General features: G+C 41.8%; 2 protein-coding genes across 4 annotated transcripts in view; both read right to left on the bottom strand.

Annotated features, from left to right (window-relative positions):
* The window catches only part of dhrsx (dehydrogenase/reductase (SDR family) X-linked), a 365,248-nt gene extending 339,312 nt beyond the window's left edge, over nucleotides 1–25,936 (bottom strand). For all 3 annotated transcript variants that reach the window (XM_072262658.1, XM_072262659.1, XM_072262660.1), the window contains exon 1: nucleotides 25,813–25,936. In XM_072262658.1, coding sequence (XP_072118759.1) covers nucleotides 25,813–25,912 — 100 coding nt within the window. In that variant the 5' untranslated portion in view covers nucleotides 25,913–25,936. The remainder of the gene's footprint in view (nucleotides 1–25,812) is intronic.
* LOC140200025 (E3 SUMO-protein ligase ZBED1-like) lies at nucleotides 21–25,899 on the bottom strand. The gene is made up of 2 exons (XM_072262657.1): nucleotides 25,813–25,899; nucleotides 21–3,100 (listed from the first exon to the last, which is right to left on the bottom strand). Exon 2 carries the CDS (start codon nucleotides 3,046–3,048, stop codon nucleotides 1,063–1,065), a length of 1,986 nt encoding a protein of 661 aa, XP_072118758.1. The 5' UTR covers nucleotides 3,049–3,100; nucleotides 25,813–25,899; the 3' UTR covers nucleotides 21–1,062.
* Nucleotides 25,937–26,634: the final 698 nt, after the last annotated feature.

Below are 26,634 nucleotides of genomic sequence, written 5' to 3'. Positions count from 1 at the left end.
GAATTGCATCTCTTGTGAAACTTCGCAAGTTACTTTGCAGAATTTCAAATGTGCTTTAATTGTCAATAAACAAGAGAAAAAAAAGCTGATAACACAACTGGGTAACAGACCACACACAGGAAAGACAAAGCAACAGATATTATTACATGAAGATACAGTGGCCAAGTTATCACGTTAAAGCTTGCAATCATTCATTCCCTTAAAAAAATGACAAAAATAGTGCATGTTTAAAGTTTATTTTATATGGTTCTTACGAAGTTTCCTTCATAAATCATCGAAGCTATAATTTTCTCCAACTTTCAGATCTTAGCCCTTCAAGTACTGTGCAATTTCACAATGCTTGAGTATGCATTATTCCTAATTTGGTGACTGAGATTAAAAAAAGTATGGCAGCAGAATTGAAGGAATGTTCGATTATTGCTCATTTTACTTTCACTGGGAACTAAATGTGTAATATTGGAACATACTTATGGTAAAATGACATTTACTTCCCAATCACCACCTTAGATCAGAGGTCCCCAACCTCCGGGCCGCCGACCGATTCATTGCCACGAAGAATGCAGTGTGCAGCAGTGGCCAGGACGCACCCAGCACATCTTTAAGAAGAAAGCCAAAATAAACAAGCTAATTAATTAGGCTGACTGCATCGCCTCTGATCTGGGCCGACGTTTACGTGCCGGGCAGCACTTAATTAATTAGCTTGTTTATTTCGGCTTTTTTCTTAAAGATGTGCTGGGTGCGTCCCGGCCGCCACTGCACCGCTGTACTCTTCGCGGCAATGTATCGGTCCGCGGCCCAGAGTTTAGGGACCACTGCCTTAGATGATTGACAAAAACAAATATAGATCCTATCAGCATCCGTTTTTAAAATAATTTTTTAAAATCTGTACACTTGGTCATCCATTATATTTTTTCTATATACACCACCTCACATTATATATTCATTCCAAAAAATAAAATTCTTTTATTTAAATCAACAGTAACTCGTTACTTTGATTACTTCTGTTTACTTCTTTAACAACTGAACATAATTGACTTCTTGCCATTAGTCCAGACCTCAGCCCTATTCATCGTCTGCAATGACCTCACGATCAACTCGAGTGTTCTCGTAAAGAAACAGCAGCCGGTCAACTTCAGCTGGTGCCAATTGGTTTCGCTTGGTGTCCACCAGATTACCCGCCGCAGTGAAGAGCCGCTCAGAAGGGACACTCGTGGCAGGAATGCACCAGTACTTCCGCACTAGTTTGATTAGGGTGGGGAATAAAGCCACCCGGTCACACCACCAAGCCAGCGGATCTTCGGCCAATTCCAGGAGCTTCTGGGATTTGTAGTTGCGCACTTCTTCCATGACCTGGGAGCGCCATCCATCTTGATCTTCGTCCCTGCTGCCCGCCTGCCCAAAGATTTCCGCCAGCATGAAGTCGATGCTGCCGGTGCTGTAGGGCTTCATTGACATGACGCGCTTTTTTAGTGGCGGCTCTTCGAAGGCAAAGCTCCCCTCTCCCCCGGCAGGGCTCTCTTTGTCCTTTTCCAAGAGACTGCTGGCTTCCTCTACGAGCTTACTCTCAACTTGTTTCTGCTGAGCGACGGAAAGGAACGGTACTTTCTTGTACCTTGGATCAAGGAACGTTGCAGCATTGAGGAAGAGGTCCAGCTCTGGGGATAACTGGTACGCTTCAGACAACTCTTTGGCAATCGTCTCCTTCACGGCACCAAGCAAATGCGAGTCTGAATCTCCGACCTTCAAGGCTGAGTTCAACAGGACATGAAGAAGGGGTTTTACCATGCTAATGATCGGGTACTTCAATCTGCCCATCATCTCGGTGGCCTGCTGGAATGGCTGCAGCAACTCCACTAGCCCTTCAATTGTGTTCCACTCACTTGCTTCTGGCATTAAGTGGTAATTCATGCTGTCCTCAAACAACACGGCTGCAATTGCTGTGCGTTGCTCCCTCAGGCGCTGCAGCATCGATAAGGCATTTCCCCAAGTGCTGCAGTCATTAACAAGCTGGTGCTGCATTAAATACTGCTGTTTCTGTTTCTCGCTGAGTATACAGGCTGCTCTTGGTGTCATCTTGAAGTACTCGACCAGCTTACTACATTTCAGAAGAAGGGTGCAGAATTTTGGGAGCTGAAGAGCTTGGTTTATGCCCTGATTGATGGCATGGCCAAAACACGGCACGTGCACAGGGAGGTTTAGCAGGGAGCAGGCATTCACCACACTTTCACAGTCACTGCTGGTCGTGGCCCCCAATACATTCTTGCTGATTCCCCATTCTCTGAAGGACTCAACAAGGGAATGTGCCAAGTTCTCTGTTGTGTATTCATCTGCCACTTCAAACGTGGTGAGGCATCTGGAAGAGAACTTCAAAGGGTTTGAGCTGTTGTCTGCACCTCCCAAGAAGTGGGCAGTTAAAGACAAGTAGCATCGGTTTCGGCCCTGTGCTGTCCACATGTCGGCAGTGACACCGCACCACGCTGCCAGAGCCAACTCTTTTTCCACGCCAGTCCGAATAACATGGTAGCGCTCAGGAATAGCTTTGGTTGAGAAATACTTCCTGCCAGGGAGCTCAAACCTTGGGTCAGCCATTTTGAGGAGCTTTTTGAACGTTGGCTCCTCTACCACAGAGACAGGATAAAGCCCCTCACATATGAAGCTGGTGACCACGGTGGTCAACTCCTGGTGTCGTTTACTGTCTTGGCTATAAGAAGTCTTCATGATTGCATCTTGCATGCTCAGATGCGCACCCTCAAGCTCCTGTTTCAAGAAACTAGAGGTAAAGGGCTCTTTAGGCTGTTCACTGTTGCTTTTGACAACTTGATGGAATTCATTGGGATGATTCTTCTCAAGGTGGTACGCAAGGTTGGAGGTGTTTCCAGAATAAGCAATTTGAGCACGGCAAACTCTGCAATAGATTTTCTTCCACTGCAGTATGCATCCTTCAGCATCAGTGTCAAACCCAAAGTACTTCCAGACTTTACTTTTTGCTCTTGGGTGGCAAACTAGCTTTAGGTCTGAGGTGGAGCCTTCTGGGGTCTTGTGCTCCATGGCTGCTTGGACACAATTCTAAACATGGAGCTTTCATCCATTTAACATCAACCTGCCAAATAAAAGAAAGAAAACAATAAGAAGTCCAGTTACAAAAAAAAACAGACATCACTTCAAGGATATGGAGAGCAAAGGCTGCACAATAGTAACCTACCTGATCATGTCCTAAGTAAAAATAAACGAGAACAGAAAGTGAAGGCAGGGGAACTGAAAAGAATGACTCATCAGCTGATGAGTTGGCAAGTAAATTGGACTTGCCTAGCAAGTATGCCAACTGACAGATAAAGGCAGGGTTACAGTTCAAAACCTGAAATGTTTAACATGGATTGGTTTTTATACGACTAGTTATCATGCCTGAGAGTTGCAATGTGTCACAACTGTCAGCATGAATTTACAGTCAAACTCTTTTTTTATACGCAAAGAAAGTCTTGCCATCCTAACTACTCAAAATATACAGTTTGAACAAAAATGGTTTCTCTTCATTGGCAGGAATTTAAAATTAACTGTGATTCAAGAAATCCATGTCTTGGTCTAGGCTTATAGAAGAACAGCAGCAAACCGTACTGAAAAGATGACATATGGGCTAACTTAATTAATTTTCTTGCGGGCATATGCAATAAATCTATAATTGGTATTTATTTATTGTTTGGCGACTATAAAGTATAAAGTATTATTGAAGACCGTGTAGTTGGTATGGTCTTTCATTGATTCTATTATGGATTTATTGAGTATGCCAACAAGAAAATGAATCTCAGAGTTGTATATGATGACATATATGTACTTTGATAATAAATTTACTTTGAACCTTGAATAGAATAACCAGAATAGAATCAATGAAAGACTGCACCAACTTATGCATTGAACCAGTGTGCAAAATAACCTGTGCCAATACACAAAGAAATAATAATAAGCAATAAATAGTGAGATAAAAAATAGTAAGATCAACAAAATGTATCATTAGCTCTCTCCTTTGCATTGGAACAGTCTTGCACCGGTCAATGCAGGTAGTAAGCTTAAATGCAGTCACTATCTTTGCATACTAACAACATGATTTCACTCATTGTACAGTGCAGGCAACTTCACCAGAAACTTGAGAGCCTACCAGCCCTGTGAAGGTATTGGTTGGTGACCATGACCTTAAAGCATGCACTTGTCTAAACAGACTTGACCCACAGATACAATGCCACAATGTAAACAAGTTGATTTTCATAGCTATAACAATTACCTTGCAGATAGTTACAATTATGGTACAGATGGCCCCATTATAATGTAGTATTCCTGCAGAATTAATTCACAATAAAATGCTAAGACCAACTGTCTTCACTGGCATGTACACCCAGTGACCACTTCATGAAGGAAAGGACTGGAACCCAATGTGGTCTTCTGCTGCTGCTCGACGTGCTGCAATCAGAGGTGCTCTTTTGCACCACTGTTACAACCTGTGGTTATTTGAGTTACTGTCACCTTCCTGTCAACTTGAACCAGTTTGACCTCTATGATCTCTCTCGTAGTGGCATCCGTTAGTCTCGTGAGACCATGGATCTGCACCTGGAAAGTCTTGCTTCAGCCTGTGTTAGAGCAGCGTCTGTTGTGGCTGTAGAGTCCCACGTGGGAGTGACAGTCTCGGCTGCAGCGACTGCACTTGAAGGCACTGTCCTCCAGTGTTGTCTTGGTGCTGTTTTTCTGACGAGTGCGCTTTTCTTCAGCAAGCCTCAGCTTCTCTCATTAAGGCATTTTCATTCATACTCACTGGATTTTTTTTTTCTTTCTATTCTCCATAAACTGAGTGAAAATCCTAAGAGATTAGCAGCTTCTGAGATACTCCAACCACCCCGTCTGGCACTAACAATCATTCCATGGTTAAAGTCACTTAGGATCACATTTCTTCCCCATTCTGATGTTTGGTCTGAACAACAATTGAACCTCTTGACCATGTCTGCATGCTTTTATGCATTGAGCTGTGGCCTCGTGCTTGGCTGATAGAATATTTGTATTAACAAGTGTACAGGTGTACCTAATAAAGTGCCACTGAATGTATGCTTCCACAAGTCACTTCCCATTTACCTTTTCTGAGCTTTGAAATGTACATTTCCATTTATTTTGTTCTTATGTACACATAAAATTTCCTCTGAAAGCATGTGGACAATTTGTTTGATATGCTTCTACATTCCAATCTCCAGAGTATAAGCCTTTGTAGTGATATTTAAAGATCAAATCTCTCTATTTACAAGTCAATGTTTACAATATATTTATTCTTTTTAAGTTCATCTTCAGTAATTGTGATGGTGGGAGGTATTACTAAATACAGCCTAGTTATCCATCCCAAGATGAACTGGACACAAATAGATATGCTGGCATTTGCAATTTCCCAATCCTCCAGGACCAGGCCAGAATCAAGTGATTCTTGAAAGATCATGATTAATGCATCCATTATCTCTTCAGCAACCCGTTTCAGGACTCTGGGATGTAGTCCATCTGGCCTAAATGATTTATCCACCTTAAGACCTTTGAGTTTGCCTAGCACTCTTTCCTTTGTAATAGCAATGGCACTCACTCCTGCTCCCTGACACTCACGGACTTCCACAGTAAAGATTAAAGCAAAGTACTTATTAAGTTCATCTTCCATTTCTTTGTCACCCATTACTACATCCCCAGCGTCATTTTCCAGTGCTCCAATATCAACTCTCACCTCTCTTTTATTCTTTATCTAACTGAGTAAGGTTATGCCTTATTCCCATTGCTACTGCCAAGGAGAAAGTACAGAATCCTGAAGGCACACACTCAATAATTCAGAAACAGCTTCCTCCCCTATGCCATCAGATTTCGACATTGAATGGACATTGAACTCATGAACACTACCTCACTACTTTTTTTTGCACTATTTACTTAACTATTTGATACTGTTGCCGCAAAGACAGCATATTTCACAACATATGCCAGTGATATTAAACCTGATTCTGATCTTGGGCAGTAAGAATAAACTGGAAACCAGAGGAAACCCACGTATACAGCGAGTGGTTGATCTCTGGAATGTGCTGCCAGAAGAATGGATCATGGTATCAGAGACGATTGTTACATAAAAAGCCATATGGCCATACACTTAAACAGACAAGAAACAGAAGGATACAAACACCTGGATTAGCGTAGATGACCAAAAAGGTTGACAGGCATGTTGTGAGCTGAAGGGCCTATTTCTGTACTGTACAAACACTATGACACTACCTATGCTCTCCTACAATCTAACTCAATAGCTCTCCAAAGTACCCTTGGAAAGCTGGAAAAAAAGCAGTTGATTCCATGATTTGGTGGACCAGAGTTAGAAACAAAGTCTACAAACTTCTGGATGGTAAAAACAATCCCAGACAGATTAGACCAAAACTCACAAGTTGAGACATGACTGATCAAGCTTTCAAAAGGTAGCTGACACTGGACCAACTGGTAACCCAGCACAAGTGCTGAGAAGATGGAGGGAAACTGGAAAGAACAAAAATGTTATAATTAAAAAAAAATTGTAGCAATCTGTGAAGATAATTCAGAAAATGCACGCCAAGGAAAAGATTTTTTTTATCATACAGTCTTAAGAACTTTGTTAAACAAAATTCTGACATTTTCCTTGCATCTTGCATCAAAATTCTTGCAACTGTTGCCATAAATTTTTGGTGTTGCTTCTTAATGCATTTAGCAACCTGATGGAGCAGAAATATAATGTCATGTCAATTTTAATTGGTCACATGTCATTTAACATCATATTGGTCATTAGAACATAGATCAGATTATTGCAGCATTGACCTTTGGATGCTAAAGTGAAGTTTGATTGTTCTCAAGGTTCTAGGGTTCCATTGTTTTAGATGTGAGAGTGCGTGGGATTAAAGGGAGGGTGGCATTAATAGCCAAAGAAAACGGCAATGCCCAGTTAAGACAGACTGGAAAGCTCAGCATATGAGGCTTTATAGATAGAACTGAAGAACAACAGGAGACTGCATTAATGGGATTATATTATAGACGACCCAACACTCCATGAGATTTACAGGAGCAAATTTGCAGTGAGATTGCAGACTGTTGCAAGAAACATAGGGATGTGATAGGTGATTTTAACTTTCCACAATTTGACTGGGACTCCCAAACTGTAAAAGGGCTGGATGGGAAAAAGTCTGTCAAATGTGTTCAGGAAAGTTTCCTTAACCAGTACATCGAAGTCCCAATAAGAAAGAGTGTGACACTAGATCTCCTATAGGGGAATGAGACAGGTTGAATTTAATTATCATAATACCATTAGTTTCAAGGTGATTATGGAAAAGGATAGGTCTGGTCCTCAGGTTGAGATTCTAAATTGGAGAAAAGCCAATTTTGACGGTACCAGAGAGATTCTGGCAGGTGTGGAATGGAATAGGTTGTTTTCTGGGAAAGATGTACTTGGTAAGTGGGAGACCCTCAAAAGTGACATTTTGAGAGTACAATTTGTATGTTGCGGTCAGAATAAAAGGCAAGGAAAACAGGTTTAGGGAACCTTGGTTTTTGAGGCCCTGGTTAAGAAAAAGGAGGTGCCTAGCAGGCATAGGCATGTAGGGACAAATGAAGAGTATAAGAAATGCGAGACAACACTTAAGGAAATCAGGAGGGCTAAAAGAAGGCACGAGGTTGCTCTAGCAGGCAAGGTGAAGGAGAATCAGAATCAGGTTAATTATCACCAGCATGTGTAGCGAAAGTTGTTAACTTAGCAGCAGGAGTTCAAAGCGATACATGATAATATGGAAAAGAAAAATAAATAAGTAAATAAATTACAGTGAATATACAAATTCATGCTGTCCTCAAACACTGCCACTACTGCTTCTACTTCTTATGTTCTTATATGTATATTGAATAGATTAAACATTGTGCAAAAAAAGTGAGGTAATGTTCATGGATTCAATATCCATTTCAGAATCCTATGGCAGAGGGGAAGAAGCTGTTCCTGAATCGCTCAGTGTCTGCCTTCAGGCTTCAGTACCTCCTTCCTGATGGTAACAATGAGAAGAGGGCAGGTCCTGGGTGATAGGGATCCTTGTAACTATTTTGGCTACTATATGGAGGCTAGTACCCAAGATGAAGCTGACTAATTTTATGACCTTCTGCAGCTTCTTTCAGTCCTGTGCACTAGCCCCCTTGTACCAGACAGTGATGTAGCCTGTCAGAATGCTCTCCACTGTACATCTATAAAAGTTTCAGTGTTGTAGTTGACAAACCAGATCTCTTCAAATTCCTAATGAAATATAGCCACTGTCTGGCCTTCTTTATAGCTGCACTGATATGTTGGGACCAAGTTAGATCCTCAGATCTTGACACCCAGGAACTTGAAATGGCTCACTCTCTCCATTTCTGATCCCTCTGAGTCCCGCATCTTACCCTTCCTGAAGTCCATTATCAGCTCTTTCATCTTACTGAAACTGAGTGTAAGGTTGCTGCTGCGATACCACTCAACTAACTGGTATACCCCACTCCTGTATGACCTCTCATCTCCATCTGAGATTCTATCAACAATGGTTACACCATCAGCAAATTGATAGATAGTATTTAAGCTATGCCTAGCCATACAGTCATGGGTATAAAGAGAATAGAGCAGTGGGCTAAGTACATACGTGTGCCAGTGTTGATCCTAAGGGCTTCTACAGATATAATAAGAGCAAAAGGATAACAAGGAATAAAATTGGTCCTCTGGAAGATCAGAGCGGCAATACGTGCATGAAGCCAAAAGAGATGAGGGAGATCTTAAACGGATTTTTACATCTGTATTTATTTGGGAAATGAACACAGAGTCTATAGAAGGGAAACAAAACAGCAGGAAGGTCAGGTACCCTATGCAGAGAGTTGTAAACTTAAGTCAGCTCCGTCATGAGCACTAGCCTTTTGTATCCAAAACATCTTCAAGCAGCGATGCCTCAAAAAAGTGGCACCCATCAATAAGGACCTGCATCACCCAGGTCATGCCTTGTTCTCATTGTCATTAGGAAGGAAGTACAGAAGTGCGAAAGCACACACTCAATGATTCAAGAACAGCTTCTTCCCCTTTGCCCTCCGGTTCCTGAATGGACATTGAACCCATGAACACTACCTCACGACCTTTTTATTAAATTTCTATTTTTGCACTACTTATTTAACTATTTAATATATATTATTGAGGGAGTGCAGCGTAGGTTCACAAGGTTAATTCCCCGGATGGTGGGACTGTCGTATGTCGAAAGATTGGAGCGACTGGGCTTGTACACTCTGGAATTTAGAAGGCTGAGAGGGGATCTTATTGAAACATATAAGATTATTAAGGGATTGGACACACTGGAGGCAGGAAGCATGTTCCCGCTGATGGGTGAGTCCAGAACCAGAGGCCACAGTTTAAGAATAAGGGGTAGGCCATTTAGAACGGAGTTGAGGAAAAGCTTTTTCATCCAGAGAGTGGTAGATATATGAAATGCTCTGCCCCAGAAGGCTGTGGAGGCCAAGTCTCTGGATGCTTTCAAGAAAGAGATGGATTAGAGCTCTTAAAGATAGTGGAATCAAAGGTTATGGGGATAAGGCAGGAACTGGATACTGACTGTGGATGATCAGCCATGATCACAGTGAATGGCGGTGCTGGCTCGAAGGGCCGAATGGCCTACTCCTGCACCTGTTGTCTACTGTCTATTACTGCAATTCAGTTTTTTCTCATGTATTGCATTGTACTGCTACCGCAAAGTTAACAAATTTCATGACATATGCCGATGATATTAAACCTGATTCTGAACTCCTTTTGTACTGAAGAATGACAATAAACAGTCATGAATCTTGAATCCCATTAAGACCACCCTAATTCTCCAACCTACACTGTGGGAAATTTACTACAAGTAACCTCACCATCTAGTACAGAGGTGTCAAAAAGTTGCAGAGTTGTACACTCAGCCACTCCAACATAGGCACAAGCCTCTCCACCATCGAGGACATCTCCAATTGGCGATGCCAAGGCAGCATCTATCATGAAAGACCCTCACCACCTTCAGCATGCCCTCTTCTCATTACTACCATCATTGAGTACAAGAGCCTGAAGATATATACTCAGTTCTTTAGGATCAGCTTCTTCCATTCCACCATCAGATTTTTGAATGGTCCATGAACGCTACTTCGCTATTTTGCTCTCTTTTTGCACTATTTTTATACATAATTTTATACTAATTTAGAGTAATGTTTGTTTCCATTGTACTACTGTCGTAAAACAACAAATTTCACAACGTACGTCAGCAATAATAAACCTGATTTTGATTCAGTCAAGCCTCTTCTGTTCCTGTCCTTCCACATCTGCTTAATCAGCATAATCCTATATTACCTCCTCCGTATATGCATGCCCACCTCCCCCCCCATATAAATGCATTTTTACTACTCACTTCAATATTGGGATGAACATTTGCGCCACTCTTCAGAAAAGAAACTCGTAATTCCTATTAACTTCTTGATGACACGCTGACGATTCTAGTTACGCTCTGCCACATGGAAACACTAATATTTCCACGCAGGTTGGGTGAGACGAGAACTATAGGTCATGAGTTAAGTGTGAAAGGAGAAATGTTTAAGAGGATCAAATGGGCCAAGGGGCCTGTTTCTCGGTTGTGCTCTATAACTGTATATTAACACCTTCAATTAGGTCACTGTTCAGACAATTTTCATCTTAAATTAATGGAGACCCAACGTGTTTAACCATCAGAGATTATCTGGAAATTCTGATTTCATCCTTGTCAATCTTCTCTGCACCCGCTCCAGTGCCTCTGACAGGAAGGTGACAATGACACAAATAACCATGAGTTATAACAGTGGTGTGCAGAAGAGCATCTCTGAATGCAGAAGACCACAGTGGGTTTCACTCCTGCACCTAATAAAGTGGTCACTAAGTGTAAATTAGCTTTAATACATTATGAGGAGTCCCTTAACACAATATATCTTATGCAGCATGCTCACTACAGTCATGCCACACCCATTGATAGACTGCTAGGGTTATATAATCAATAAAGATAAAAACCTGCATTTTATTCATAGTCTATTATTCTTGGAAGCATGATACACAAGGGCTCATACTTTGATAGATGCTCAAGTTGATCTTATTACCCTTCTCTTTTCTTCTTAACCTTGTCTTCTGATTTCATTCTGAAAGCCATCATGGAAGCAATAATATTACTTGCACATTAATTCCCTTTATAACTTACTTTTGCTTTCCTTCTCCATTTCTCCCCAGTGCCAGAATGAGGGAATAATGCATTAAGAGCTATTTATACAGAAAACTACTAAAGAGAAAAATATTCCTAAAGGAAGCAACTCACTTTTAATAAACACATTCATAGCAAAGTTATTAAACCAGGAAAACACAAGCAACTGCTGGAACCTAAAGCAGCACAGAGATGCTAGAGGGAAATGGGCAGTCGACATTACAGATAGAGACATCAACCGTTACCTCACACCAATAGATGAAGTATCTGAACCCAAAAATACGACTGCCCCTTTCCCCTCTATAGAGACGGCCTAATTTGTTGAGTTCCTCCAGTGTTTTATGCATCGTGGAATGCATTGATTCTAAACTAGGAACCTTTCTTGCAAGGCTGTTGAAGCTATTTTTGCATCACGTGAAACACAGTGAAAGTAAGCAAGATGCTAATGTTTCTCCACAAATGCAGTATCTACACCTGGTCTTGCCTCTCTACAACATCCTGAATAATGTCCATAATGTATCAATAACATAATGTACATGAAATATAAAGTACCAAAGGTCAAGGTAAATTTATTATCCAAGTACTGTACGTATGTGTCACCTAAAATAAATTTTCAAAGACATTCATAGAACAAATACAACAGAATCAATCAAGATGGGCAATCAACCAATGAGCAAATGAAGACAAGCTGTGCGAATATAAAAAAAATGATGAGAACATGACTTGTAGAGTCCTTGAAAGCGAGTCCATAGATCGTGGAATCAGTTCAGTGTTGAGGTGAGTGAAGTTATCCACACTGGTTCAGGAACTTGATGGGTTGAAGATTTCATGTCTTCAGATATATGATACAGGTTGACCTTCACTAATCCTGCACCACTGGGACCTGAGCAGTGCCGGATTAGTGAAAATGCCGAATTACAGAAGGATCACATTAAGTATAATCAGTGCCAGATTATCGAAGGAACCGGATTACAGGTAGTCGGATTAGTGAAGGTAGACCGGTACAAACATGCATTTCTGCACCCCTGGAAGCTTTTATTTTTGTCCATAACTTCAAATAAAAATAAGCAATGCTAATTCAAGATTCAGGATTGTTTAATGTCATTTCCAGTACACAAGTGTAAAGAAGAACAAAGTAATTGTTACTCTGGATGCAATGCAGCACAAAAAAAAACACAATAAGATGACGAACCGAGTAATAAAAAAAATATAAGTACATATGATGGCTTATATACGTTGATTGTACTATATGGAAATAAAGTGACAATAGGCACAGGAGTGTCTGTACATAAGGAGACTGACAGGAAATGATAAAGTAGCGGCAGTGGGCGATATGGAGGGATGGGTTACTACTTCACTGTTGTCACCCCCTTAATTACAGACATCTATTTAGCTTCTTCAGTGGTGTGATGAATAAGCAACTGTTGATCACCACTCAACATCAGATTTAAATTAACACAATAATTGCTCATTACTTGTACAAGTTGCAACACAATAGCAGGTACATTCACTGCATGCCAATAATGTTCCCTATATTTAGAATACTGGAACGGAAAATAGCAAGATTTAGTTCCTTGAGCTTGCTTACCAATTGATATGATCGCCGCTGATCTTCCAACTCAACATCATATTCCTATTTTGCCTGCTTCTCGTTTAATGCCTTTAAAAACAACGTTTCTTCCATTATCTTTAGACCAAAAGACCACAAGACATAGGGTGCATAATTAGGCCATTCAGCCCATCAAGTCTGCTCCACTATTCGATCATGGATGCTTTATTATCTCTCTCAACCTCATTCTCCTGCCTTCTCTTCATAACTGTTGACACCCTTGCAAATGAAGAACCTCTCAACCTCTGTTTTAAGTATACCCAATGACTCTGCCTCCACTGCCATCTGTGGTATTGAATTCCACAAATTCACCACCCCCCCAAGTTAAAGAAATTCCTCCTCATCTCTGATCTAAAGGGATATCCGTGTATCCTGAGGCTACGCTTTCTGGTCCTAGATTCCCCAACTATTGGAAACTTCCTCTCCTTATCCATTCGATCAAGGCCTTTCAATAGGTTTCAATGAGATTCCTCCTCATTCTTCTAAAATCCAGCGAGTACAGGCCAAGAGACATCAAACACACCTCATGCATTAACCCTTCCATGCCTGTGATTATTCTCGTGAAACTCCACTGAGCCCTCTCCAATTTAGCAGATAATTCCACAGGTTTATCACCCTAGTGAAGAAATTCTACTTCAACGCTTCCTTAAATGCTTTACCCCATTGTAGTGTAATCAGTCAAGGCGAGTAAGATGTTCTCCTAAGGGATTGTCTAAAGGTGGGTTCTGAGGTGCCTAGAGACTGATCCAGGATCTACATATTCTGGTGCCCCGTGAGCAAGAGTAAATGTTGGTTATGATTGGTGGTTGAGTCTTTTGGTTGTTCAGTTCCTCCTCTCGTCCACATGGTCTTTACAGAACTGAGAGGTCTCTCTCACGTAGCGCAGCTCCCCGTCGAACAGATTTCTCCAGGTTGATTTTGATGCGATCTCTGAAGAGTTTCATTTGCCACCAGGGGCTCACTAACCTTCCTTCAACTGAGAGTAAAGCATCTGTCTTCACTCACGTCTTACCCCAAATCCAGTGACCATGTATCCAGACACTGTCAATGTGATACCATTTTCTTTGGACATTACTTTTTCATTATGGTGGCATGCAGACCCCGTACTGTTGCTTTGGTCATTCTAAGATTTCGACCAAGCAACACGGAAAGAATAATAAGTGATTGCCAAGTTGGAAGTGGTGGTGTGAGAGGTGTTTTAATAGAGGCGTACAAGATAAGAGCCATTGATAGATTGGACAGCCAGAGACTCCTTCCCAGAGCAATAATAACTAATATGAGGGGGCATAATTTTAAGGTGTTTAGAGAAAAGTATAAGGGAAATGATTCAAGTTTTTTTTTACACAGAGAACGGCGGCTGTGTGGTATGCACTGCCAAGAGTGGTGTTAGAGGCAGATACATAAGAGATATTTAAGAATCTCTTAGATTGGCACATGGATGCTAAAAAAAACGGGCAGCTATGTAGGAAGGTAGGATTAGATTGACCTAAGTGAAAAATGAGCAGAGCAGGGGGCTAAGCACACATCCCTGTGGAGATCGTAGAGGAGTTGTTTTTGCTAATCTGACTGGGGTCTGCAAGTGTGGAAACCCAGGATCCAATTACACAAGGGGGTAATGAGTTAAAGGGTCTGCACAACATTGTGGGCCAAAAGGCCTGTACTGTTCTGTAATGTTCTACATAGGTTCTTTGACAGTATATCTGCAGACAATTTGCATTGCAGCCACACAATACTCATGGTAAAGAAAATGGCCAATGGGTACCGACCACCTAGTGTTAGAAGACCATTTCGTTCATTGTGCAGTCAGTTTGGATTGGCAACAACATCTTTTGTTTTTATTAAGTGCAATCGTGAACAATAGCTAGATCAGAAATGTTGATCAAGTCGACTAGTTCCCAAAGAGAACTTTGATAGATCAATCAGATGGTTCACTGCTGCTCAGCGACAGAACACAAAATCATAAGTACAATTAAGAAAAATTAAAAAATAGTGAAAATAAAATCCATAAAATCCATCAGCACAGGTGCACCACAAGTCTGTGTGTTTAGCCCCCTGCTCTATTTGTTTTATACTTATGACTATGTGGCTAAGTACATCTCCAATGCCATATTCAAATTTGCTGATTACACCACTGTCATAGGCTGAATGAGCATATAGGAGGGAGACTGAAAATCTGACTGAGTAGTGCCTCAACAACAACCTCTTACTCAATGTCAGGAAGGTCAAGGTCCTGATTATTGACTTCAGGGAGAGGAAACCAGAGGTCCATAAGCCCGTCCTCATCGGAGGATCAGAGGTGGAGAGCAACCTTAAATTCCTTGGTTATCATTTCAGAGGACCCATTCAAGACCCAATACATTAAGTGCAATTATGAAGAAAGCACAGCAGCACCTCTTCTTGCTAAGAAGTTTGCAAAGATTTGGCACGATATCTAAAACTTAGACAAACTTCTAAAGATGTGTAGTGGAGAGCATGTTGACTGGCTGCATTCAAGCCTGGTATGGTAATACCAATTCCCGTGAATGGAAAATCAGATAACAAGTGGTGAATACAGCCCAGTCCATCACAGGTAAAGCCCTCCCCACCATTGAGCACATCTATACAGAGCATTGCCGCAGCATTCAGGGACCCCCACCAACCAGGTCATGCTCTCCTCTCACTGGTGCCATCAAGAAGAAAGTACAGGAGCCTCAGGATTCACACCGCAAGGTTCAGGAACAGTTGTTACCTCTCAACCATCAGGCTCTTGAAGCAAAGGGGATAAGTTCATTCAACTTCACTTGCCCTATCATCAAAATGTTCCCACAACTTATGGACTCACTTTCAAGGACTTTTAGTCTCTTGTTATGAATATTTATTGCTTATTTATTATTATTTCTTTCTTTCTGTACTTGCAGTTTGTTATCTTTTGCACACTGGTTGAACACCCAGTTAGCACGGTCTTTCACTGATTTCATTATGGTTATTATTCTATTATGGATTTATTTAATATGTCCACAAGAAAATAAATCTTAGGGTTATATCTGTCCTTTGATAATAAATTTACTTTGACATTGAAATTATAAATGCATTTAAACAGCCCAGATGATATCCAAGTCCAAGGATTGGGGGAGAAATAGAGAAGAAAATCAAAAATAAGATATAAAAGGAATTAAACAACATAGAACAGTACAGCACAGTACAGGCCCTTCGGCCCACAATGTTGTGCCAACCCTTAAACCTTGCCTCCCACATAACCCCCACCTTAAATTCTTTCATATACTGTCCAGTAGTCTCTTAAACTTCACTAGTATATCTGCCTCCACCATTGACTCAGGCAGTGCATTCTATGCACCAACCACCCTCTGAGTAAAAAACCTTTCTCTAATATCCCCCTTGAACTTCTCACCCCTTACCTTAAAGCCGTGTCCTCTGGTATCCAGTGGTGCCCTGGGGAAGAGGCGCTGGCTGTCCACTCTATCTATTCCTCTTAATATCTTGTACACCTCTATCATGTCTCCTCTCATCCTCCTCCTCTCGAGAGAGTAAAGCCCTAGCTCCCTTAATCTCTGATCATAATGCATACTCTCTAAACCACGGAGCATCCTGGTAAATCTCCTCTGTACCCTTTCCAATGCTTCCACATCCTTCCTATAGTGAGGTGACCAGAACTGGACACAGTACTCTAAGTGTGCAAATAATATTATTGCATCCATAATGGCTTTCAGAATGAAATCAGAAGACAAGCCTAGGAAGAAAAGAGAAAGGTAGTTAAGATCAACCGGAGTATCCACTAAAACAGTCGGCAAGAACTCAAAAGGCCACATACCATCCTTCTATGCCTATTATTCTATAATTTTATAATTGTCATCAAGGAATTCTAAATGGCACAGTTAAACTGATACAACCAGCAGTACTTTCTCACAAATGGTACTTGGAAGAGATCTGAAGGAAACTAAATTTATATGCATTAACTTTCAGTCTTCGAAGGCAATGACATAAATTTTGATAAGCCCACATCGAATTGCAACAGAAAGCTTGCTTTGACTGCGACAAATGAACGGAGATCTCACGTAATGGCTTTGTTCAGAAATACAAAGTGAATTTGAAGATGCTTCTTGCATTTAATTGCAGCGTGATTACTCCCATCAGGAAAGCATTGTACTAGCAACACACTTGAGGCTTTCAAATTTATTTTGTTATTCTTTGACAAAATATTCACAAAGCACGTAACACTTATTGCAGGTTGATCCAATCCAGAACTTTTTTGAATGACTTTACAAAAGATATTTTGTAAATCTATCAACACAAGATATATGACCTGCTGAGCACCTCCAGGATTTTGTGTGTGTTGCTCTGGACATCTAGCAAAACTGTACAGTGATAAAGTCCTAGGGTGGGAGAAATATAATATTCCCTAATAAATAATAGCACAGCCCAGTTCTAATAAACTATTATAGGGACTGGAAAAACAAATATTGAAAAGGGGAAGATAGTAGCAAACCTTAAAACAGATCTACATTTCATGGTGATTCACAATTATTTTGAAATACAAGGTAATTTATGTGAGAACTGATCACTACACAAAGACAACCCACAAGGTGCAAGGCATAGGTGGTTACCTAAGCTTGACACAATACCAACCAAAGACAAATACGGGACAGAACTTCGGATGCTGGAGTGGTCCCTGCTGGCCGCACACGGAGCAAGAAATTGACAGCTCTTACTACTGCAGGTCAGAATGGTGAGCATTATTTGCATTGCTGAAGTACCAGACAAAACTATCTCCAAGTCCCACGAGTCTAATTACCTGCTATTGACAATACAAATGCCCAAATCTCAATGATGTTCAAAAACATGACATGACCTGATAGCAAATCACACAACAATCACAAGTCTTCAAATTAAGGTGGGGTTTCTATCAATTTATTTAAAGATACAGTGCGGAACAGGCCCTTCCAGTCAAAAGAAATGTATGGGCCAGGCAACCCAACTATTTAGCGATAGTCTAATCAAAGGGCAATTTACAATGACCAATTAACTGATGAACCAGTACTTCTTTGGACTCTGAGAGGAAACCCATGCACTCATGGAAATCATGTACAAACTTTCTACAAAGGACACCAGAATTGAACTCCGAACTCCAAGGCCTCGGAGGTGTAATAGCATCGCACTAACAGTGACGCTACCACGGTGCCGTTTGGATTCTGACCACTCAAAGGTAATTAGAGACAGACATTTAATAATGGAGCAACAACTCAATTTCCAAGATATAACAGGAGATGAAGGGAATGCATAGATTTAGTTTGAAAGACTGCCATTTACCAAATATAGTCCATTCAGAACCTGATGAAAAATAGAAGACTACAGCACTGGAATAGGCCATTCGGGTCCACGATGTCTGTGCAGAACATGATGCCAAATTAAACTCAGTCTCTTCGGCCAAGGCATCCTACATAGCCAAGGAGCACAACAAATTCCTCTTCTAGCTGAGGAAGCTAAAGAGAGCTGGACTTTGCACATCCATACTCACGTTATTCTACAGAGATGCAGTAGAGAACATCCTAATAAGCTGCATTACTGCATGGTACAGAAACTACACTGAGGCAGACAGGAAGGCTCTACAACAGGTAGTCAAGAAACTGCCCACGTATTACTGGCACTAGCCTAACCGCAATCATGGACATAAATACAGAATGTGCTGGAAAAGGGCCAGTAACATCATGAAGGATCCCACCCACCTTGGTCACAGACTGTTTGTCCCATTCCCATCAGGCTATGTAGCATCCATGTCAGGACCACCAGATTCAAAAATAGTTACTTTCCCCAAGCAGTAAGACAGATCAACACCGCCACCCACTAACACCATCATTACTTTATTACTTCCCATCAGTCACCTTAGGTACAGCCTAGCATCACTTTATGGATATACAATTAATCTATATGCATACAAAAACTATGCTATGTATTAATATTTATGGGGTCTTTTTTATATTATTATAGTGTTCTTTATCTTTTGCAGAGGCTTTTGCGCTGCATCGTATCCGAGGTAACGATTATTTCATTCTTACACTTGTGTACAGGAAATTACATTACAGATTTTTGAATCTTGAATAATTCATGTCCCTCCATATCCTGCACATTCAAGTACCTATCTAAAAGCCTCTTGAACACCACTTTCATAGCTGCTTCCACCACTACCCTTGGCAGCCCATTCCACACACCTAACACAACCTATGTAAATGCATCGCACATCCTCCTTAAACGTTTCCACTCTCATTTTAAATGTGTGCTGTCTAGTATTCGAGATTTCTAAGTTGGGAAAAAGATTCCTTCTATATTCAACATGGCTCAAAATTTTACAAACTTCTATCAGTTTCTACTCAAGTCACTGACTCTTAAAGATAGACATTAGCTTTATTTGTGATATATATATCAAAAAAAATCAAAATGTAGAGTGAAATGTGTCACTTGTATGAACAACCAAGGCAGTCTGAGGAAGTGCAGGGGGCAGAACACATGAAAATAAGGAATGGAGGAGTAGGCCATCTGGCCCATCAAGCCTGCTCTGCCATCCAATAAGATCATGGCTGATCTGGCCATGGACTCATCTCCACCCATCTGCTTTTCCCCATAACCCTCAAGGCTGATTTGTACTTGTGCGACGGGCTGCGCCGTAGGCCTGATTTATACTTCTGCATAGCCCTACACCATAGTGAGCATGCATAGTTATGTCTGTGTCGCTCTGCAATTCACCGCCAAAACGCTAGTTGGCGGTGCGGTTTCTATGCCACTGTGTTGAGTTTCTTCGTGAGAGACATGGATGAGGAAATACATTTCAAATATTTTTGGATGTCGGCAGGTAGATTTGACGATTTGGTTCATCATCTCCAACCATTTATTTCACATCAGTGTACAGACATGGCGGAGGAAAGCAACTGGAAATGCGATGCTACCAAGCGTACCAATCACAGTTGTTGTGGTCTGCGTCACCACGACACGGGAGTTACATTTTTGGGGAGGTGCACGTCACCCTACGGCGTACATTTGATGCAGAAGTATAAATTGAGCTTTAATTCCCCTACTATGCAAAAATCTATCCAACCTTGTCTTAAATATATTTACTGAGGTAGCCTCCACTGCTTCATTGGGCAGAGAATTCCGCAGATTCACCATTCTCTGGGAAAAGCAATTCCCCTTCATCTCTGTCCTAAATTTACTCACTAGAATCTTGAGGCTATGTCCCCTAGTTTTAGTCTCAACTATCAGTGGAAACAACTTTCCTGCCTCTATCTTATCTATCCCTTTCATAATTTTATATGTTTCTATAAGATCTCCTCTCATCCTTCTGAATTCCAGCGAGAACAGTTCCAGGTAACTCACAGTCTAACTCCCTTATCTCTGGAATCAACCTGGTGAACCTCCTCTGTACTGCCTCCAAAGCCAGTATATCCTTCCTCAAGTATGGAGACCAGAACTGCACGCAGTTCTCCAGGTGCGGCCTCACCAGTACCCTGTACAGTTGCAACATAATTTCCCTGTTCTTCAATTCAATCCCTCTAGCAATGGCCAACATCCCTTTGCCTTTTTGACAGTCTGCTGCACCTGCAAACCAACCTTTTGTGAATCCTGCACAAGCACTCCCATCCTTCTGCACAGCAGCATGCTGCATTTTTTTTCCATTTAAATAATAACCTACTCTTCAATTTTTCCTTCCAAAGTGGATGACCTCACATTTACCAACAATGTATTTTATCTGCCAGACCCTTGCCCAATCACCTAACCTATCTATATCTCTCTGCAGACTCTCTGTATCGTCTGCACAATTTGTTTTTCCACTTAGTTTAGTGTCATCAGCAAACTTAGATACACTACATTTGGTCCTGTCTTCAAGATCATTAATGTATATCATGAACAGTTGTAGGACTAGCACTGACCCCTGCGGCACACCGCTCACCACTGACTGCCAACCAGAGTAAAACTAACTGGTCCACAGTTACATGCCTTTTGCCTACATCCTTTTTTGAACAGTAGTGTGACACTTGCTGTCTTCCAATCCGCCAGGAGCTGCCCAGAGCCCAGCGAAGTTCGGTAAATTATCACCAAAGCCTCTACTATAACTTCTGCCATTTCTTTCAGTACTCTGGGATGCATTTCATCAGGACCAGCGGACTTATCTATCTTCAAGCCCACAAGTTTGTTCAGCCTACAGGGAAGAAATCATCTCTCTGACACAGTGGTGTCACGAAAACAACCTCTCCCTCAATGTCGCTAAAACAAAGGAGCTGGTTGTGGACTACAGGAGGAATGGAGAAGGGCTAACCCCTATTGACATCAATGGATCTGGGGTTGAGAGGGTAAACAGCTTTAAGTTCCTCGGCATCCACATCACCAAGGACCTCACATGGTCTGTACACACCAGCTGTGTGGTGAAAAAGGCCTAACAGCTGGTGTGTACAGACCTCTTTCACCTCAGACGGTTGAGGAAGTTTGGTATGGTTTCCCAAATCCTGAGAACTTTCTACAGGGGCACAATTGAGCGCATCTTGATTGGCTGCATCACTGCCTGGTATAGGAACTGTACCTCCCTTAATCGTTGGACTCTGCAGACAATGGTGCAGACAGCCCAGCACATCTGCAGTTGTGAACTTCCCATGATTCAGGACATTTACAAGGACAGGTGTGTAAAAAGGACCCGTAGGATCATTGGGGATGAGCGAGGATTTGGCTAGTCACCCCAACCACAGTCTATTCCAGCTGCTACCATCCGGGAAACAGTACCACAGCATAAAAGCCAGGACCAACAGGCTCCAGGACAGCTTCTTCCGCAAGGCCATCAGACTGATAAATTCATGCTGATTTGAGTGTACTCTATATTGCATTTTTCTGTTCTACTTATTATAAATTACTATGATTGCACATTGTACATTTAGACAAAGACATAACGTAAAGATTTTTACTCACGTATGTGAAGGATGTAAGAAATAAAGTCAATTCAGTTTAGTGAAAGGTATTGTATCGAGGTCCTCACCTGCCATCGCATCCGTAACATCTCTCTTTGACATGTTAGATTTGTTCTCTACCGTGAAGACCAACACGAAATAGCCTCTGCCATTTCCTCATTACCCAATATCAATTCCCTCTTCTCGTCCTCCGTTCACTTTAGCAACCCTTTTCCGCTTTATATAATTATAAAAACTTTTACTCTCCATTTTTATATTTTGTGCTAATTTATTTTCATAATCTAAATTCCCTTGCCTTATTGCTTGCTTAGTGTTTCTTTGTCGTTTTTTAAAGTTTTCCCAGTCTTCTAGTTTCCCTCTACTCTTGGCGACTTTGTACGCATGAGCTTTTAGTTTGCCTTCTTTTATTTCCTTAGTTATCCACGGCTGACTCTCCCCACTCTTGCTGTACCTGCTTTTAACTGGTATATACTTTTGTTGAGCACCGTGAAAAGTCTCTTAGAAAGTCTTCTGCCGTTCCACCATATAGTCTGTGATCCCAGTCTACACGAGCCAAATCCTCCCTCATCCCATTGTAGTCTCCATTGTTCAGGCATGATACACTGGTTTTCAATTAAGCTATTGCACCCTCCAGTTGTATGAGAAACTTAGTCATACTGTGATCACTCTTCCCAAGAGGGTCTCTAAGTACAAGATCACTAATTTTACTTGTCTCATTGCACAGGACCAGATCGAAGATAGCACGTTCCCTTGTAGGTTCAGTAAAATACTGTGCAAGAAAGCCATCACAAATGCATTCTATGAAGTCCTCCTCAAGGCTGCCTTGACCAACTTGATTCACCCAATCTACGTGCAAGTTGAAGTCCCCCATGATAACTGGTGTTCCATTCTTACATGCCTCAGACAGTTCTGTTTATTGCCTGTGCCACTGTAATGTTATTAGTCGGTGGCTGATAGACAACTCCCACCAGTGATTTTTTTCCCTTTACTATTCGTAATCTCTACCTTAATGGATTCAACATTCTGCTCCTTAGATCTTATATCACCTCTCACTATTGCCCTGATCTCATCCTTAATTAAGATGTTACCACATCTCCCTTACCTTCCCTATATATCCTCCCATATTACCCGATATCTTGGATATTTAATTCCCAATCCTTTCCACCCTGCAACCATGTTTCTGTAATGGCCACTAAATCATACCCGTTTGTACTGATTTGTGCAACAAGTTCACTGACCTTATTTCAAATACTACGGGCATTCAGATAAAGTGCGCTTACACTCATTGTGCTTTTAAAATCTTGTAATATTTTTCTCTTTTGCACTTGACCTTTCCTTACTCCACTCTTAATTTTCTCTTTTTTTAATCCTTTGCTTTTTCTTTATCAAAACTATTCCCTTTTACTTTATCCATAAATCTCCAATCTGTTGACCCCCCCCCCAACTATTTAGTTTAAAGCCCTATCCAGAGCCCTAGTTATGCGATTCACTAGGATCCAGGTCCCATCACGGTTCAGATGGAGCAGGTCCCATTGGTACAGCTCCCTCCTTCCCCAATACTGGTGCCAATCACCCATGAAATCAATTCACACCCATGTCTCCCACACCAATCCTTAAACCATGCATTTAACTCTCTAATCTTCTTGATCCTACACCAATTTGCGCATGGCACAGGTAGTATTCCAGAGATTACCACCTTTTTGGTTCAGCTTTTTAATTTAGTCCTTAGCTACTCAAATTCGTCCAGCAGAACCTCTTTCCTCACTCTACCTATGTCGTTGGTACCCACATGGACCAAGACAACTGGATCCATCCCCTCCCACTGCAAATTCCTCTGCAGGTCAGATAAGATGTCCCGAACCCAAGCACCAGGCAAGCAACACAACCTTCCAGACACACTATCCTCGCGAAAGAGAACTCTGTCTATTTCCCTGACTACTGTATATTATCCCCAATTACCACTACATTTCTCTTCTCTCCCACTTCTTGAATGACTCACTGAACTATAGTGCCTCAGGTAGGTTACTCATCCTTCCTACAGCCCCCATTCTCATCCACACAGGGAGCAAGAATCTCAGACCTGTTGGACAAGCTCAAGGGCTGAGGCTCCTCCAGCACTGTCTCTTGGATCCCAGTACCCGCCTCACTCGCAGTCACACCCTCTTGTCCCTGACCACAGACCAAATTTGAGGCAGCTAATCTAATGCGTGTGACTACTTCCTGAAACAGAGAATCCAGGTAACTCTCCCACTCCCTGAAGTGCCACAGTGTTTGAAGCTCAGATTCCAGGTCATGAATCACAATACAGCACATCACATCACCTGATCTTGCATCATCCCTGCCTTATTTAATTAGCTGCAATTCAGTGATTTTTTTATTCAACCACTACAAAAGCCTTACCTGCTACTTACTTGTGCCTCCCCTCCGAACGTCTTGAGCCAAACCCTCAAGTTCCCACTCCTATACTGGTACACTCACACTTTGACCCTGCTTTACTTTTATTTGCTCCTGCTAATGAATGACGAATCGATTGGTCTGCTACTAATGCACCGAGCCCCGCAAAATGCTCCCTTTTTAAACTTTTCTCCCTGACCTGTACAAAGCTCTGTCTCTCTGTACAAATCAACTGGTTTGCTGGTAATGCACCAAGCCTTGCAAAATGCTCCTTTTTAAACTCTTTTCCCTGACCTATGCAAAGCTCTCTCTCTCTCTGCAAATCAACTGGTCCACTGCTAATGCCTGCAAGTAACATTATGTATCTGGCACCAACATAGCATGCCCACAACTTAGTATCCTGTGGGTCACTGGAATGCATGTGGGAGAGAACTGGAACACCCAGAGGATATCCACACAGTCATGGGAAGAACATAGGAATTCTTTGCAGACAGAGTTGGTAATTGAACCCTGATCGCTGGTGCTGAAAAGCATTGCACCTACAGCTATGCCACCGTGCCATTCTCTGTAGTACCCTACCATACCACTACTGTAGTACAGAGAAAACAACCCAAGTTTGTCCAAACTCTGCCTATACCTTACACCCTCTAATCCAGGCAGCGTCCCAGTAAGCCTCTTAAATAATCAGAATTCTCCAAGGAGGGTCAAAATATTCTACAGAAAATTAAACATTTGCCAGAAAAGCAACCAGTATAAGATCACATCTATAAAATTTTAGTACATGATACCATCCTCATCTTCTGCACATCAATATAGTCTCTCAAATCAACCACTGGTTAATCTGTAGTCAAAGAGCACATTCCCAACTACAGTTTGATACCATTTTGTTGTTTTCAATTGCTGTCATTGTTTTTAAAGAAAAACAAAAATTTACATAATTGCAACAAATATTTAACACGTGACTGATCAAAACCTTCATTCAAAATTATTTGCAAATTTATCAAACGATTGCAATTATTGTACATTGCACTTTGTGATTAATCCTCTAACAAGCAGATGATTTACTAATGACAAGTGAGTCTCTGATCTCAACAGAGATGCATTTTATTCCCTGCTTCAAGAGTTTCTCTGGCTGTTTCAATTTGCTGAATCAATCCAAGGCGAATGAGGTGGCGAACGGGGCGTTCTGATGCTGATCAGGAGACAGGACCCACTCTCACATGGGCTGGCTGGAGATGGCGCGGAGAGTGGGGGGCATCCAGGGAGGAGAGGACAGAGTGAGTGATGGGCGGGGGGTGGAAAGAGCAGTTTGAAGGCCAAGCAAGCGGAATGGGTGGGGTGGGAGGCCGGGACAGACAGGGAGGTGTTGGGGAAGCAGGAAAAGATATGGGGTTTAAGGGACACATCAAAGATGGGCCGCGTCAGGACGGGTAAGTGGGGGACCAGGGATAGGGGCTGCGAAAGGGGAAAGGTAGTGGAGGAAGGAGACAGGGGCCCGGGACTGTACAGCGACATCGCTCCTTCTTCTGCCTAGACAACTCCGATTCGGTCACCCGCGGCCCACCGACCGTGTCCCTGCCCCTGCTTCCCACACCCCGAACGCGGACGCCGCTCTAACCTGGCAGTGAGAAGCGGCGCCTCAGCAGTTGCTCCAGCAGAACCTTCAGCCCCACCGCGTACGTCCACAGGCAGGCGGCCAGCGGCGACATGACAGCCATCAGGCAGTACAGCGTGTAACCCGGCTCCCCACTCCCGGCTCCTGCAGCTCACACTTTGGTTCCGCCGTACAATCAGTCCCGTCTGTAGGTCAGTTCAGTAAATGCGATCTGTATCTATGTGAATAGATTCATTCCCATATAATCTATTCAATGAGCGTATTTTTATTATATCTGTGTACAATTCGATGTGTATTATTATTGTGATCAATATATGCATAGTACCTCTCAGAAAATGAACCTATGTATAAATGCATGCATAAAACTTATACATGTACTTCTATAAAGATATGCCTGTATGCATTGAAGGTATTCAAAGACAAAGTCGAGTTATTGACATATGCATAAGTACATATTTGCACAGGTGTAATAAAAACCTGCGTGTAGCTGCATCACAAACACATAGCATTCACAAGAAAAATATAAATTACACAAAGTTATACAAGAAAGAACAAGATTGGAACAAAAAAAATCCGTCGTAGTACCAAGTGATCATAGTGTTGCTATAGTGAGGTAAAGATTAAAGTTGCACTGGTTGTTTCAATAATAATGCTTGAAGAGTAGTTCCTGTTCTTGAATCTGGTCGTGTGGGACTTCAGACTTCTATAGCTCCTGTCTGATGGTCGTTGTGACACTATGGCATGGCCTCCATGCTTGAACCTTTGATGATAGGGGTTGTCTTCAGGAGGCGGCACTTAATGTAGATATTGCAATGGTGGCGAGGG

Source organism: Mobula birostris, chromosome 7 (assembly GCF_030028105.1).
Source record: "Mobula birostris isolate sMobBir1 chromosome 7, sMobBir1.hap1, whole genome shotgun sequence".
NCBI lineage: Eukaryota > Metazoa > Chordata > Chondrichthyes > Myliobatiformes > Myliobatidae > Mobula > Mobula birostris.
Note: the sequence above shows the minus strand (reverse complement) of the source record. Positions and strands in the feature narration are given on the sequence as shown.